Consider the following 16,203-nt stretch of genomic DNA (forward strand, 5'->3'; position numbering starts at 1 on the left):
CTGATCGATTGTCTAATGAGTCTTTGACTCCCTAATCTGGCAAGATTATGGGAGAGTCAGGTCTGCCCTCTTAAATTTAGCTCTTTAACCTCCCATATCATAAACTGTTAAATCCTGGCAAATATCTTACGGAAAAAACAGATTCTGTGTTTGAGGTTCTTCACGTTGCTTAGCACCACATGAAGGCCAAAATCTCTGGTTTTCCACCTTCTGCACCAGTGTTGAGAGCCACAGCCGAAGGGACCCCAGCAAACTTTCAGACTGCCAGCTGATGATTGGCTCACAGCGGCCACAGCAACTTCTAGCTGATTGGCTCCTCTGCGGTGATGCTCATTGGGTTGTTTCCCCGCCCTTTCAGACTGCCAGCTGATGATTGGCTCACAGCGGCCCCAGCAACTTTGAGCTGATTGGCTCCTCTGCGGTGATGCTCATTGGGCTGTTTCCCTGCCCTTTCAGACTACGGAGCTGCTCATTGGGGGACTTTTTTTGGCTCTGCCCATGCGACCCAGCCAATCGGCGTCAAGAGCAGGAGGATTGTGGGAGGTGGAGAGGCTTGTGGTTTGGGGAGAGGCCTGTGGGAAGCCGGTGGTGGCAGTTGGGCTCTGAGGGTTTTTCCTGAGGAGCTGTTTTGTTTGGCGTGTGTGGTTCTAAAAATAAAGTTAGTTTCTTTTGACAAGTGGCTCCTGATTGTGCCCAGCCAGACTGTGGCACACCAGCCTCTTGCTAGGGGGAGCCTGAAGGCTGCCACTCCAGCTGTGACCATAATTCACAAGTGCACCCAGGTAAGAGTGGCTATAGATTTCACTATCAATTCACCACTTCAGGAGTTTTCAGCTCTTGCCTGCTTTGTTTTAAGGTCCATTTTCTTAGCCAGTCTTTGTTTCCTAAGCACCACAAGGCCAAAGACCAAAGGAGATTTCACTTTGCCTTTCAGAAGCTTTTTTTTTTTTTTTTGAGAGTGAGAGAGAATTTTTTTTAATATTTATTTTAGTTTAGTTTAGTTTTAGTTTTCGGCGGACAGAACATCTTTGTTTGTATGTGGTGCTGAGGATCGAACCCGGGCCGCACGCATGCCAGGCAAGCGCGCTACCACTTGAGCCACATCCCCAGCCCCTTTCAGAAGCTTTTCAAATAGCTTTTTCATTTTTGGAGCAAACCCCAAATTAAAAAAAAAAAAATGTCCTATGAGGAAAATCTCCCAATTTGCCAATCTAGATTCATGTCACCACTAAAATCCTCATTAGTTTCTCTTTACTCCAACAGGCCAGACCTGTACCTGGACCTTCCCCTAAACTTAACCCAAAATCAGAATCAGTGAATTTCCTCCACTGGGAGACAAGCAGTTCTGAAATTCCACTCTGAAATTTTATGTCTTTGCTTATACAGTTCTCTGGTACCTTTTAAAATGTGATTATTTATTTTTGTAATTCATCCAAGCTGCATCTGGATGTTAGTGGCAGCAATAGTAGCAATGCCCTGCCATGATCTATTAACTCCTAATTTGAAGGGAATTTAAATAAGAACATTAAGAACTTTACCTCAGGCTGGGGGTATAGCTCAGTTGGTAGAGTGCTTGCCTTGCACGCACAATGCCCTAGGTTCAATCCCCAGCGCCACAAAAAAAAAAAAAAAAAAAAGAAGAAGAAGAAGAAGAACTTATGCCTTGATACCATGAATGCACTACTCTTACCTGCCAGGCCAGGTTTCAATCCTGGTTGCTTGTTTGTTTCATACATTTTCAATATAAAATTGGGGATTCCTGCTATAGTCTTTCCTTGGTCTGAGCGGATACCTCCTTTTAATGCTGAATGATAGATTCCACGTGGCATATTCACCATTTCTTGCTTCACAAGTGATGTAAAAAATTCCTCCAAAGCTGAAAATGGAGGGGAAAAAAATGAAGTAAATACAGTATTCTGGAAGATAGATGTTTATTCTTAATTCATATATGAGCATCTAAGCTATATATCAGATTGAACTTTACATGGTTAAAAACTCTTGGTCCCCACATGCCTTTCTTAGTCTTCACCACTTAGAACATGACACCAAGTTATTCAAGCTTAAAAACTGAGGAGTCACCAAGTGCAGAGGCACACACCTGTATTTCCAGCAGCTTGGGAGGCTGAGGCAGAAGCATCTCGAGTTCAAAGCCAGCCTCAGCAAAAGCAAGGCACTAAGCAACTCAGTGAGACCCTGATTCTAAATAAAATACAAAATAGGGCTAGGGATATGGCTCAGTGGTCAAGTGTCCCTGAGTTCAATCCCAGGTACCCCCGTCCCCCGGAAACAGGAGTCATTCTCAGTTCCTCATGTCCCACATGTAATCCATTAGCAAATCCTTCTGGCTTCACCTTCAAAACATATCCCTAATCCATCTGTTTACCTCCAATTTTATTGCCACTTACCTAGTTATCATTTTCTCTCTTCCTCATAAATATTAATGTAAGAACTAGTTTCTTAGTTTCTATTCCTACTACCCAGAAGGCAGAATGTTATCACTCCCTTCCCTAACAATGTCTGACTTTTCATTGTATTTCACAACCTCTGACCATGACTGAAGGATCATGATCATCCCTCTCCCTTTTACCTCATCTCTACCACCCACCCTTTCTCTCCATATTAAAGCCACACTTCCAAATGGATTCTTTCCATTCCTCAAAAATACGAAGTTGGTATTTTACTCAGGGTCCCTGAACATTTTGTTCCTTCTATCTGGAACACATCAGTCCCAAACTGATCTGTTCTTTCTTGACCTTCAGGTGTTTCAAGGGAAGCTTTTCATGAACAATTATCATTCTGTAGTAATATTAGAACAATTATTAAAAAATGAATTTGATAGCAGTATGTGTTTATATTCAAGTGTCATTTTCCTAAGGACCACTAGAGGTTGCCCAATACAGAAACAAAGAAACATTAAAGGTAAACGAATCACATGGAATGGTAAACAAAAAAGCAAACTACTACATATACCTCTTAAAGGAACAAAAAGCAAGGATCCACCCCATTTTGCTGGAATTTCATTTCAAGTATACCTATCTAAAAGTCTCCTTTAAATAAAGGCAGCAAGTGCTTGGTGGAGCACCTATTACATGCCCAGTTCTGTCCTCCTGATACAAAAATCTCCTAGATCAAATCAAGCTTCTCTATTCAAAGCTCAGAAGATACCTATGTGGGATGTTTTCCATTTATTCATCAGCTCTATCCTCTACTATTCTCAACCCCACTTTGTGCCCTACAATAACAACTCTTAAGAAACACATCAGCAGGCTCCCTTGTTCTCTGGTTTTTGTTGGCTTCAACTAGTGAGAGACAATGGCAGGAGATCAGAGATTAAAACAAAGTGAGGTCAGGGAATGCATCCCCCAGACACCTTCCAGTAGTTGCTATATTCTGCATCTCTCCTGAAGGCCCTGACATCCAAATTCCAATTGCAGACCAAAGACCCCAATTCCTGCATACTAAGGCATAGATATAACTACTTCAAGCTAAGTATGGACTTTCAGAATGTGTCTATGAATCATTTGTTTGTGAAGATAGTGGCATGATGGTAACAAAGTAACTATGTGCCTTCTCAATAATGATTGGATTCCAACAAAAGGGATAAGCACACATGCCAAGGAACAGGTACACGTCTGCAAATAGACTAAGCCAGAAATGGATACTTGTCTACCTACCCAGCTCCACAGCATTTTAGACCCTTTCAAATAACTCCACCCCCCCAAAAAAAAAACGTTTTAAATAAAGTTTATTCAGGAGACTGAATGGAGCTAACACACAGAACACCCTATTTCCCTAGCTAGCAACTAGGATTTTTTTCCATTGTCTTAGAGTCTTGCCCTGGTCTCCTCCTTACAGTTGACCAGGTGAGAATCTGAAAAGAGGCTGAAAATCTGTAGGATGTCACACAATTTTTTTAAACAACCCAAATGGCCTTCAAAAACTAATAAACTGTAGTATATCAACACAATGGAGTACCATTTACTAATTACAAACAAAGAAAAATAAAGCCAACTAATACAGGCAACAACTTGGAAGGATCTCAAGTATACTACCTTGAGTGAAAAAAGCTAATCCAAAAACTCTACATACTGAAAATAAGTAGTAAGCTCCAAATAGGTCTATAATATAGTTAATAATATTGTGCCAATGTCAATTTCATGGTTTTAGCAACACATTAGTGTTATGTGAGAAGTTATCATAAGGGCAGCCGAGTAAAAGGCACACAGGAACTCTCTCAACTACTTACAACTTCTTAACATCTAAAATTATTTTTAAATAGGACATTTTTTAAAGTCAATAATAACAACATAAAATCAAGCAAATTACTAAATGTACTTTGCAGCTGCTTTTGTGTTTATTTGAAAGGAAGAAAAGGGCCAGGATTCACTGAATCTCAACACAATCCACTTTTCTACCTGCAGCACCTGGTGACATCATATATCATCCATCCTATATTCTGTGGTCTACATTCCTAAGGCTGGCACCTTTGTCCTGGTATTTTAGTTCTCTAGTATCATTTCCTCATGGAAAAGGGAAAAATGGAAAACTTTGTCCATGGTGATGGTTTGCCAGACATAGCTGGCATCTGGACTACCTAGTTAACTGAATTTTCTCAAAACAACCACAGTTGTTGATCTTGATCCCTCCCCTTCTTGGGGAAAGGCACTGGTAGCCATCAAACAGACTCCGCAGAAGAGCCAAAGGCCACTATAGCACTGTACGCACTGGGAGGACAGACACAACTGCACAACTTCACAATCCCACCTCTTTCTCAATCCCCAGGTTCTCCTAGTGCCACAGGGCTGGAATGAGGAATGCATGTAAGAGGGGGAAAAAGTCATTTAAAAAGCCCAAAAGGACTTCTGGCCCCAAGGTTTTCTTAGGTACAAGAAGAACTCTAGATGACAAGGCTTGTGTTAAGGGGAAGTTCTAGATTCTGAAGAGCTCTGAGGTAGAAAGTGGGGGGGGGAAAGAAAACAGTGAGCAAGTCTTTAAGGCTTGTTTTAAACATCAGTGAAATCTCTGTGTGAGCTGTACCATTCAATTTTTCTCAGTGAAAAGAAGGCAGGGACAGGAGTTTAGTCTAGAAATAAATAATATATTTCGCACAATATCTCAGGAATCTCCATGAGGAAGAAACCAAGAAAAGAAACTTAGGCTAGGCTAGTGTGATGATGGTTTTCACTAAATTAAACTTCAAAAGTAGAATTAGAGCAAAGAGTAAAATATAACTAATACTGAAAAGTTACTGATCACTATTTACTTGGGGAATTTTTAATTTTTTTAATAATCAGAAAATAAAATTTATAATAAGGCAAAATCCCAACTATAGTTCACAAGCAAACAAATTTCTCAGATGGGACAACCTATGGTTTCCTACGTTAGATATAGTAATGAGGCATATGAATATTTCTAAATATGACATACACATAGAATAAGTGACTATCACATGTATGCACTGGAATACTTTTTTAAAAGCCAAAGTCCTATAAGCTTTTATAAAAAGTCGAATGTCCCTACAATTTGAACCATTTTAAAAAGCAATAATTCATGGCTCTCAAACATCTATAATATCTTTGGATTACTTAATACAAAGAATAAACTTATAATGATGAAACTACACAAGGAGTCTATAAGGATCTTTTCACGTTAACATATTAACAAAGAGGCATTAATTAAACCAGTGACCTAAAGTCCCACAACAAATTTGTCTTACAGAATAAATTTAGCTTTGAAAATGAATTTTAATTGTCAGTGAGACCAATTGTTTAAACTAGTTTTCCAGTTCAATTGTACTCAAGTCCAGTGGTTTTGGGTGTGTTTTGAACACAGCACTACTTAAAGCAGTCTACACAGGAGAGATGAGGGCACCTAGCATTTCAATTAGAAAGGAAATACCTCAAGTTAAATTAAACTACAGTATAAACATATCACAACAACAACAAAAATAAATCAGATGGTAAAATCACTGAAACATGCTAACTTCCCTGCAACCAAATAGGAGTCACCTGGTAAAACCAAAGGAGGAGTGAGTGACAACAGTTTCAAATAGCAAGGACCAGGAACCGAAAGATCCACATCCTCCTTGTCTTCATCTTTATCCACCTCATCAGGAATAGGGATTTCTGGTCTTATCTGAAATGAAAAATATTATAGGGAAGATGATATGAAGTAAATTATGGAAATCTTTGTGTTTTTTATACCTGTCAAGATTTTTAAATTGTTAGATTTTATCACTCTATAATGTCAAAAGGCCATTAAAAATAATTTCTTAACAATCTATTTATGTTCCTAATTGAATAGTAAATTCCAGTTGCCTTATCTAATACAATCTCAGACCCATTTAAAGAACTAACAGTAATAAAAGGAGAAAATCACCATAAGCCAGCATAAGCAGTGATTATTGCAGAAAAGGAAGGAAATTCTACATCATCCAAAAATAAAATGCAAACACTAACATATCCAATATATTGAACTTTTATGGCTTACAATTAAGTATTTGCCGTGTCTGAATACTTTTTTTTAATTTTGTGGCTCTAGCTATACTTGTACGGAAAAACTTACAATATTCCAGTAGAGATATAACAAAGATCAGGGAATGACAAAAGGATTCAGTTGACTTTTTTTTTTTTAAGACTTGGCAGTTTGTTGCTACAGAATATAAAAACAGTAAAATCTGTAATTGGTAGCTATACTTTATGGTATCTAATTTGCATTTTGAAGATTTTGTGGTTGCTCTGTGATTAGTTAGGTTTGTGTGAACCAAAAGTAAAAAAATGTAAAAAGATTGCCACTATCATAGTTTTCACAAGATATAACTGTTAAGCAATTAATTAAATTTTTAATACTTTCAATGACATACCATCATAATGCCCACATGGAGATAATTAAGCATTAGGGGAGGAAATCAAAATATAAAAAGTGGTTGCTATAACCATAAAGTTCCAGAACCCAGTCATTACCATTAGCCTGTCTCCCGGAGTTATTTTTAGAAATAATTAACAATTCCTGCAGACTGCCTTCTTCATAGGTCCCCAAAGCACTGTTTCATTTAGGAACTGCACTGAGTCAGGATTCTTGCAGAGGGATAGAGGAAAAACGAGAGGAAATGCTTCTCCTAAGTATAATAATCTGAACTCCAATGAAGCCTTTCAACCATAACTAGCATTCTCTTCACTAGAGTGAAAGCAACTTGACCACCTGAGTACTTTCCAAGACAAGACGCAATATTGAACCCGCTACACCTAAAGAGATAATATCACATATGAAGACATTCACTGACAACACTGCATACCAGAGAGAAACTGGCAGGTTTGGAAACCTTTTGGTTCTAAAAATTAGGGTTTCCCAAGTGTTTCTCATCTGCATATATATATTGGAATTTTCTAGGTTTACTATGATCAAGAGTTATCTTAGAGATAATTAAAGTGATCTAAAACATCCTGAAGAAAGGAGTTGTTTCTGTGCCCCTCAGCCTCACACCCTTTTTGACAAACCATAGTTCTTTAGGAAAACAGAATCCCTGTGTGGCCCGGCAATTCCACTTCTAGGTCTATAACCAAGAGAAATCAAAACATAATCACATAAAAATTTGCATATAAAAGTTCATAGTAGTATTATTCATAAGAGCGCCAAAATGGAAAAAAAACCCAATGGTTCATCAGTTGATGAATATATAGGCAAAATGTGGCATATCCATACAAGGGAATACAATTCAGTCATAAAAAGGAGTAAAATATAGATACATGCTACACATAAGAGAACTTTGAAGAAAATCAGCCACAAAAGAGTGTCTCTTGTATGTATCAGAAGGACCAGAATACACAATCTTATAGAGACAGAAGGCAGAGCAAATGTTGCTTAGGTTTGAGGGTTGGGGAAAGGGGGTAATGTGGATTGACTACTAATAGAGTTTCTCTTAGGGAGAAAAGGGTTCTAAAATTAAAATGTGCTTGGTCTGTGATTAGATGCTCAGTTCTTTAAATATATTAAAACACAGAATTGTACAGTTTAAATGAGTGTCTGTATGGTGTGTGAATTATATGTTAGTAAACCTGTCTATAAAGAAAGGAAGGAGGCAGGGAGAGAAGAGGAGGAAGATGAGCCACACAGGCTTTGCCACCACCTCCACCAGAGGGAATTGTTATGAACCTGTGTAGAAAGAATGCTGAAGGACCAAATGTTTTCAGAATTATTTGCTGTAAAAGGGATATCACTGTTGAACATACTTTAACCTATCCAGTCCTTCTGCTTAGTCAACCCAAACAGTATTCAGGCCATCAATATTTCTAAAAGACACAAGAGAAAGAGCTACTATGAAGAGAATAAAGAAAACTGATCTACCCATCCAATTTATCCAATTTCCTATTCAAGCAACTGGATGCTTATATTAATGTATCTGCTGTGCAATGAATAGCATATGTCTACATCTTGGATACGCATAAATTATTACAAAGAAAGTACAGCTGTACAATAATTTAAATGCAGATAATAAACTTCATGTTTTTATAATGATATGATCACACTCTTTTCCTTCTTCTTGGGGGGAGAAAGGGGGTACCAGGAATTGAACTCAGGGGTACTCAACCACTGAGCCACATCCCCAGCCCTATTTTGTATTTTATTTAGAAATGGATTAGAGGGCTGGGGATGTGGCTCAAGCAGTAGTGCGCTCGCCTGGCATGCGTGCGGCCCAGGTTCGATCCTCAGCACCACATACCAACAAAGATGTTGTGTCCGCCGAGAACTAAAAAATAAATATTAAAAATTCTCTCTCTCTCTCTCCTCTCTCACTCTCTCTTAAAAAAAAAACAGATAAGTACTTTAAAAAAAAAAAAGAAAAAAGAAACGGATTAGAGTGAGTTGCTTAGCACCTCACTAAATTGCTGAGGATGTCTTTGAACTCACGATCCTCCTGCCTCAGCCTCCTGAGCCGCTGGGATTATAGGTGAGAGCTGCCGCACCTGGCTGATATGATCACACTTTCATTATTTTTTTCTTCAAAGGTGAGCTGATTCTCTTGGACAAATTAGCACTTATTATTTGTTGAACCTCCATTCCATTCCATTTCCCTCCTTCTCTTCTCACTTTTTAAAGAATTATTTGTTTCAGCTTCCCTATGCAAACACCAGTATCCTCCATTGGTTTGTGTGCAACAATTGAATAAGCTCAATGTGAGTATAGCTAGCAAGAATCAAAATAAGTCTTATGAAAGAATACCTGTTGAAGTCATAAAATTTTGGCAATTGGATTCCATCAGCTGCTAAAAAACCCTGGAACAACTGCATCTCCATTTAAAACACACATGCAACAACAACAAAGCCCTTCCAATTATAGCTAAGCTGTGTTGAAAAAAACTTAAATGGAAAGCAAAAAATATAAGCTGACAAATTACTTTTCAAATCTGCTTCAAATTGAATACTGGAAAGCTTAGCCTACAAAATGCCTTCCCCTCCAAGTTCCGAGCCAGATAACCTTTCAACCACCTTTCTGTGTGTATAACCTATGAAAATCCCAGAGTCTGTGCATAAACAGAGGATTTTAATTTGGAACATGTCAAGTATCTGCATAAATTCAGTTAAAAAGAGAAACAGCTTCTGATGAATGCAGTGACATTCACTTAAATCAAAGCCAAACGGGTTACGCCATATTTATACCAACCCTAGATGCATAATGAGCTCTTTTATATTACTTCTAAAATTAACTCCAGAAATCAACAAAACAATCTATCTTAAGATCTCTATAATAAAAAGTTTAATTTTTAAATAGCTGAAGATTTTTAATGAGTTTGAATCAGAGAAGGGAATCAATATCTCCTACCTGAACACATATCCATTTCTAACTCTTTTACCAGAAAAGTAACTCTATGTACTTGTTTTATTTTTTCCCCCTTTGAGAGGGCAGTGCTAACTAAGGCAGGGCAGATCAGTAAAGAGCTTTGGAAAATAGAAAAAATACAACTAAAAGGGAAAAATCATTCTTGTCATTTTTTTCAACATTAGAATCAAAGAGTCCTCAAAAAAGTCCCCCCAAATTTTGGAACCAACTTTTGATCTGCATTTTAAGTGGTACAAAGGTACCAGTAATAACAAAATACATGCATCCATTCAACATCCCCAGCTCACAAAACAGGGTCTAACAGTAGATGTCCAACAAATCATCATTAAACTGATGCAAATATTGGGTATTCATCACCTCTAGTTCCACAGAGTGTCCTAATAACAAGTCAGTGACAAGAAAGATGAGTTAATGGATGTGGTATCAGCTCACGTGGGATCTCATTCAGCTCTATTATCCACTGGACATTGTCCATCTTGCTTTAGATGAACTGTTTCATTCAGCCCTACATTTTCCTTCTGATGTCTGGCACTCTTCTCATTCCTTCTATTCTACCTGTTAACTTTCAACAAGTCATATACTACAAATTGATTTCCACCAATTAACAAGAAAGACTTCTTGAGTAAATTTAAAGGAAAATAGTACTTATCAAAGTAGCTTAATTATAATTTACAAAGGTAGTCATGTTTTTAAGGATACATTATTTTTAATTAATTCTACTTAGAATTCATTGTGGGCTCAAAGTTCATTTCACATGTTTCCACAAGCAGAAAGAAAGAATGTGGATATAATTTCACTGGAAAAGTATACAGGGATTTTAAGTCTTATGAGTAACACAGTTGCCCTTGGTGCAGAATAAGTAATCTTTGATAACAAAGAAGAATCTTAGTTTTCACATGATAGAAGTACCTACCTAGCAGGGGCTTTGCAAACATTGGAAAATACTTTTAATGAAAATGAGCCTGTTGCACATCACTGCTATCATTTACAAAATAGTTATATCCTTAGGCTTTGGGGGACTTGTTTGGGATATGAACCCACTGAACAATTTCTGGCTTTTAGTCTTCAGGTATTTAAAGAACCAAACTGAAAATAATAGATAAAAGGAAGAATACATGACGCAGTCTTGCAAGTGATGATTTTTGGTGAGGAGACAGATCCTCTGTATGAGAGGCTGGGAAATCAAAGTGAGGAAAGACTTTCCAACCACTTACACCACCTCCTCACAACCTCAGTTGAGACTCTCCACATGGTGAGCCACTGCTACTTTTGGAAGAAGAATATATCCCAGAGGAGGATTAAGACAGAAAAAAGGTCAAGAAATATAGCCACAAAAGAGTAAGCTGTATAGCACTGCTTTACCACTCTTTGCATTCTGATAGTGGAACCCCAAACAGATGTACGTGCTTATACCTTCCAGCATAAATATTATGCTTGGTTCAGAAGATGGGTACCACTATAGAAACCACCTTGCTGCCAAATCAGCACACCATCTTGAACTTCAGATTCAGGCATGGTCTGTGGTAGACAAAGATTTTCTACCACCTGTGTAGCCTAAGATCTTTATTTGTGATAAATAACAAACATCAAATTCAAGATAGTGTGCTGACTTGACAGCAAGGTGGTTTCAACAGTGGCACTCATCTTCTGGACCAAACATACTATTTATGTTGGAAGGTATAAAGAACTATTTATAGCTATTCAGGGATTAAAGGATACAGAAGAGTTTGAGTAAGAAAGTAGCTACTATTTGACACAGTATAGCATTTAACTGAGTATAAATTCCAACAATCAGAAACTGAATGTCATCCTAACGTCACAAAGTAGGGGAGAATAAACAATCAACAGTACATGGGAATTGTGTAATAAAACCTATTGCTCCAGAGGGAATATTTCAAGAATAATTGCTAAAAATAAATGTTTATGCTGTGATCTAAATGAGCAATTGCTTATTTAAAAAAAAAAAATTAAAAAGGTATCTCTCCAGATGCTATCACTATACTTTTGGTAGGCATTTACACATCAGTTTCACATTGCTTTGTTTCCTTTTTCAAGCAGCTGTGGGAATTTGTAGTCACCATAGTACAGCTTGAAGTCCCATCTTTTAAAATTATATGCGTTATAAAACACCTTTACTTAAGCCTTCCCATTTGTAAACACTGCATGACAAGCCATCTAATTTGTCTTTATGAGTCCTTAATAGTATAGAAAATCCTGCCTTATTTAGGATTTGTTTTACAAGAACCTATTTTTAGTCCTCTTCATATGGTGGCTCCAATTCAGTTCAGTAAACAAAAGAGTGCCAGGTTCTTACTGGCATCTAATCGCTGTAGAAACTCAATCCTGAAGAAAAAACCAAACCCATTTTAATGCCTAAGGATGCCAACAAATGACACCAAATCTGCTTGCCATTTGACCTCCAGGATAGTTTCTGGGTAGTATTACATGTAACTTCGTGTAACACAACATCTGCTTTATACCCTAAAGTGATTCAATAAACACCCAAATACATTTGAACTTATCATGGCACTAAATATGAAATCAGATATTGAACTCCATAACAGAATCTAATCATTTTAAACTGGTTATATTAGATAGATACCAGAAAAAAGATTGTGTTGTTCAAAACTAAGATAATAAGCTTATTTTTAAAACTAAAATAATGCCATACTATGTGCTAAACCTCAAGATACTATCTTCATCCAACTCTCTAGGGCTAAGCTATACATAATTTCACAGTAGATTAATAAACAGCAGATTTTTTCATATGGTATGTGTTATTCATCACAAATAAAGATCTTTGGCTATAGAAGTGGTAGAAAATCTTCATCTACCACAGCCCATGCCTGGATTTGAAGTTCAAATTGGCACACTGACTTGACAGCAAGGTGGTTTCTACAATGGCACCCATCATCTGGACCAAGCACACCTCCAGTCACCTTAAAACAACTTCATGTGCACCACAGCTGTCTTTCATCTACTTCAGAGTTTTAAATTCATTATCTGGAAGCATAAGACCTCTACAGTCTTAAACAGATGAAGCAAATATACAATGTGAATTCTTACATACTGACAATATGTCTAGTTATACATTCATTCATCAGGTAAGAATCTCCTAAGAAAGGGACTAAAATAAAGTGGTAAAACCCAGCAAAGTCATCGGGAGATGTTAGTGACAAAGCAGAAATGCATACCTTTTCAGGCAGATGAAGAATGGTGTGTTCTCCTGCACTAAAGTGGGACAGAGACTTGTATGCAGCATTTGCTACAATTGGGTCCTAGAGAGGGTGAAGGAACAACAAAAACAAACAAATAAAAAATAACATGTATTAAACATCAGATCCAGAGGGAGAAAGAAAATTTTCCCTCACCAACCCCAAGGTTCTAGAGTCAATGCATTAGAAAGAGTACTCAAGCCTTGCCTAGGCCAAAAGGACATTTACTTGCAACTTCAGAAGAGAAACCAAGAAAATCTATCCTCATTTCAAAAGAAAATACTGTGGAGTGGAAAGGCCTGAAGAGGGAAGTAAGGACAACTGGAAAAAATTATCAGCGCCAAACATTTTTCTGGATTATCTGTTCCAAATAAAAATAGAAAAGAGCATTGGACAAAAGGGTCAGAAACACTAAACTTTTATCCTAATTTGGGCACTAACCATAAAGCAACTCATCATTGCTCAGGTCCCCATGAAATAGTGTGGTTTATCGGAAAGAGTATGAGGGTTTAGAATTTGGGTTTAGTGTTTGGGTTCCGGCTCTCCACCTACTAACAGGGCAAGGGGGCCTTTTGGAATCTAAGCTCATTCACCCATGAGTCAGATGTAACATCACCAACACCCTGTTCTTTATACTCCAGATTGGAAATGATACAAAAAAAACAGAACTGAACTTTTTGTTTGGAATGCTTGTTGGTGGGGGAGGGGCAAGGCAGGAAATGAAAGAGATCACATAAAAATATGAGAGAATGTCAACAATCTCTCTTCAATTGTTGGATTAAAGAAATTAAATTTGCTTTACGATGAAGATGTATTAGTGGGCATAAATTGAGAATGTTTTAAAATCTAAACATATTAACACTTTTTTAACCAAGAAGTCATCATTTCAAAAGAGTTACTCATATTTCTCATTCTAAGAGCCTTATTTCATGATTCTTGCCCCAGCTTTGTTCTGATTCACTGACACCCTTGACAGTACCTTGTTTTGTGTGTGAGTCCAGAGGAAACTAAGGACTTGAACTTTGAAATTCTGAAAAATTAGAAAACACAAAGAAAAAAAATTAAAGACAAAGATAAAACTGAGAATAAGCAACCTGAAGTAGCAAATGATGGAAATTAAATCACTTTTTAAATTACATCATCATTAACTGACTCAACCTGTCATTCATAAAATGAAATGAATATCATTCATAAAATGAAAATACTCAGAAACAGACCTATCATCTAAACACAGATAAATTAAACACAGTGAGATTTTAAGATTATTAAATCTACAACCTAACCATTTCTCACTGACTCCTCAAATCCTAATAAAAATGTCACTATTTCATGCCACTGTTCCTAATGTCCTATCTAGGAGAAAGTTTATCTTTCTCCAAAAGCCATAAGGCATGTGGCACACGTTAGCATCTGGTATGAGGATGTATATTCCTTAGAGCAATGACTTTTTTCCCCTTCATTTTCTTGTAATGTTGTCATAGTATAATTGTGAATCAGACAAACTCTTGCCTCACAGTTCAGAATGGTGATGAAAAGATTTATATAAATCAAAATAATGTATCCCAAACAATGGTAAATATATTGTGTCCAAACAACATGAACAAATATTTTTTTTACATACCATGTCTTTTTTTATTTCAAAGATTTAGACCAGAGAGCTCAGAGTAGTCTCTTAAAAATGACAAATAATAAATAATTGGTTCAACATAAAAATCAATCTTTCAATATTCAACATCTTCTTCATTTCAGTAAGATCTAACGTCTTGCCCTTCAAAATCATTAATGGTTCTCCACTATCTCCTTGCCTTTGCATATTCTATTCCCTGAACTTCAACTGGAAGTAGCATTATATACTAATTCTTCAAGATCCCTGCCTATTGGCACCAACAAATTGAGGTTACCTTAGAGTCCTCCTAAATGATGTTTCTCATTTCCTCCATATTTTCATTGCCCTTTGATTAACTGTACCCATCAAATGTTATTATAATTATCATTGGTCACTTCCATCTCTTTACCAACCTTTGAGCTTCTAAAATAACATGCTATAATGGAAAATATTACCTATCGAGCTAGAAAGTCCTGGATTTTGGCACCAGTTTTCACTTGATAACTACTATGTTAGTTAAGGTACTTGCCTGGTGCATGGCAGATACTCAAAAAAATATTATTTAATACCTAATAGGCCTTCCAAAGCCTTAGTAGTTTCTTTAGCTATAAAATAAAATAATATGTTCCTATAAGGTCTTAGAACTAATTGATATAAAGTAACTAGAAGAGTTCTGGGAATTTAATAGGAATTCAAAAATAGTATCTATCATTATATACTAGTATCTCTAAAGCCTAGTATTATTTTAATAAATGTACTCTCGATGAATAAAAATACCAAGCATTGTACAAACCAATTCATAAAATATGCTATAATTGAATCATGGACTCATAATTCTGAGGCAGAAAAGAATATATGTAAATGTATCTCTGTAGCAGAAAAAAGTTCTTATAACATGATACATAAAGAACTTTAGAATAGGCTTATGCTTAGAGAAAAAAATTAAAAGATTGAGATAAGTGAAAACCATTCTTTATTTCCTAAAACAGACTGTAAAATTAGAAATGACACAGAAAGTCTGGACAGAGGGAACAACATGAACAAAAGAAAAGAAAAAGTTTGGAAGTATGTAGAAAAATGACAGGTGGCCTCATTTCTCTGGAACACAGGGTGCAGGACAATAGAGAGAGGCCAGGGTGTAGAGAGACTGTCTTACTGGCTAGATGTAAACAGGTTGGACTTCATTTTAGGTGAACATAAGGCACTGAAGTGATCAGGAATAGAAGTGACCGAAGAAATGCTTTAGGGAGGGGGCATGGGGATAAAAAAGATGGTGGAATGAGATGGACATCATTACCCTAAGTACATGTATGAAGACATGAATGGTGTGAATATACTTTGTATACAATCAGAGATATGAAAAATTGTGCTCTATGTGTAATATGAATTGTAATGCATCCTGCTGTCATATATAACAAATTAGAATAAAAAATATGTGGAAAAAAATAAAGAAATGCTTTAGAGAAACTAAACTCAATTTTGACTTATATCCAAACAAGTTATAAACAATTAAAAGAAAACAAATTATCTAAAAACACACAGAAA

At 36.7% G+C, this 16,203-nt stretch overlaps 1 protein-coding gene across 3 annotated transcripts in view; it reads right to left on the reverse strand.

Annotated features, from left to right (window-relative positions):
- The window catches only part of FOCAD (focadhesin), a 283,295-nt gene that overhangs the window by 98,656 nt on the left and 168,436 nt on the right, over positions 1–16,203 (reverse strand). For all 3 annotated transcript variants that reach the window (XM_081282574.1, XM_081282573.1, XM_081282575.1), the window contains 4 exons: positions 14,032–14,082; positions 13,032–13,115; positions 6,009–6,135; positions 1,691–1,876 (listed from right to left, as the gene is read on the reverse strand). In XM_081282574.1, coding sequence (XP_081138700.1) covers positions 1,691–1,876; positions 6,009–6,135; positions 13,032–13,115; positions 14,032–14,082 — 448 coding nt within the window. The remainder of the gene's footprint in view (positions 1–1,690; positions 1,877–6,008; positions 6,136–13,031; positions 13,116–14,031; positions 14,083–16,203) is intronic.

The sequence above is a fragment of the Spermophilus citellus genome (genome assembly GCF_964194105.1).
Source record: "Spermophilus citellus genome assembly, chromosome: 2".
In the NCBI taxonomy this organism is placed as follows: Eukaryota; Metazoa; Chordata; class Mammalia; order Rodentia; family Sciuridae; genus Spermophilus; species Spermophilus citellus.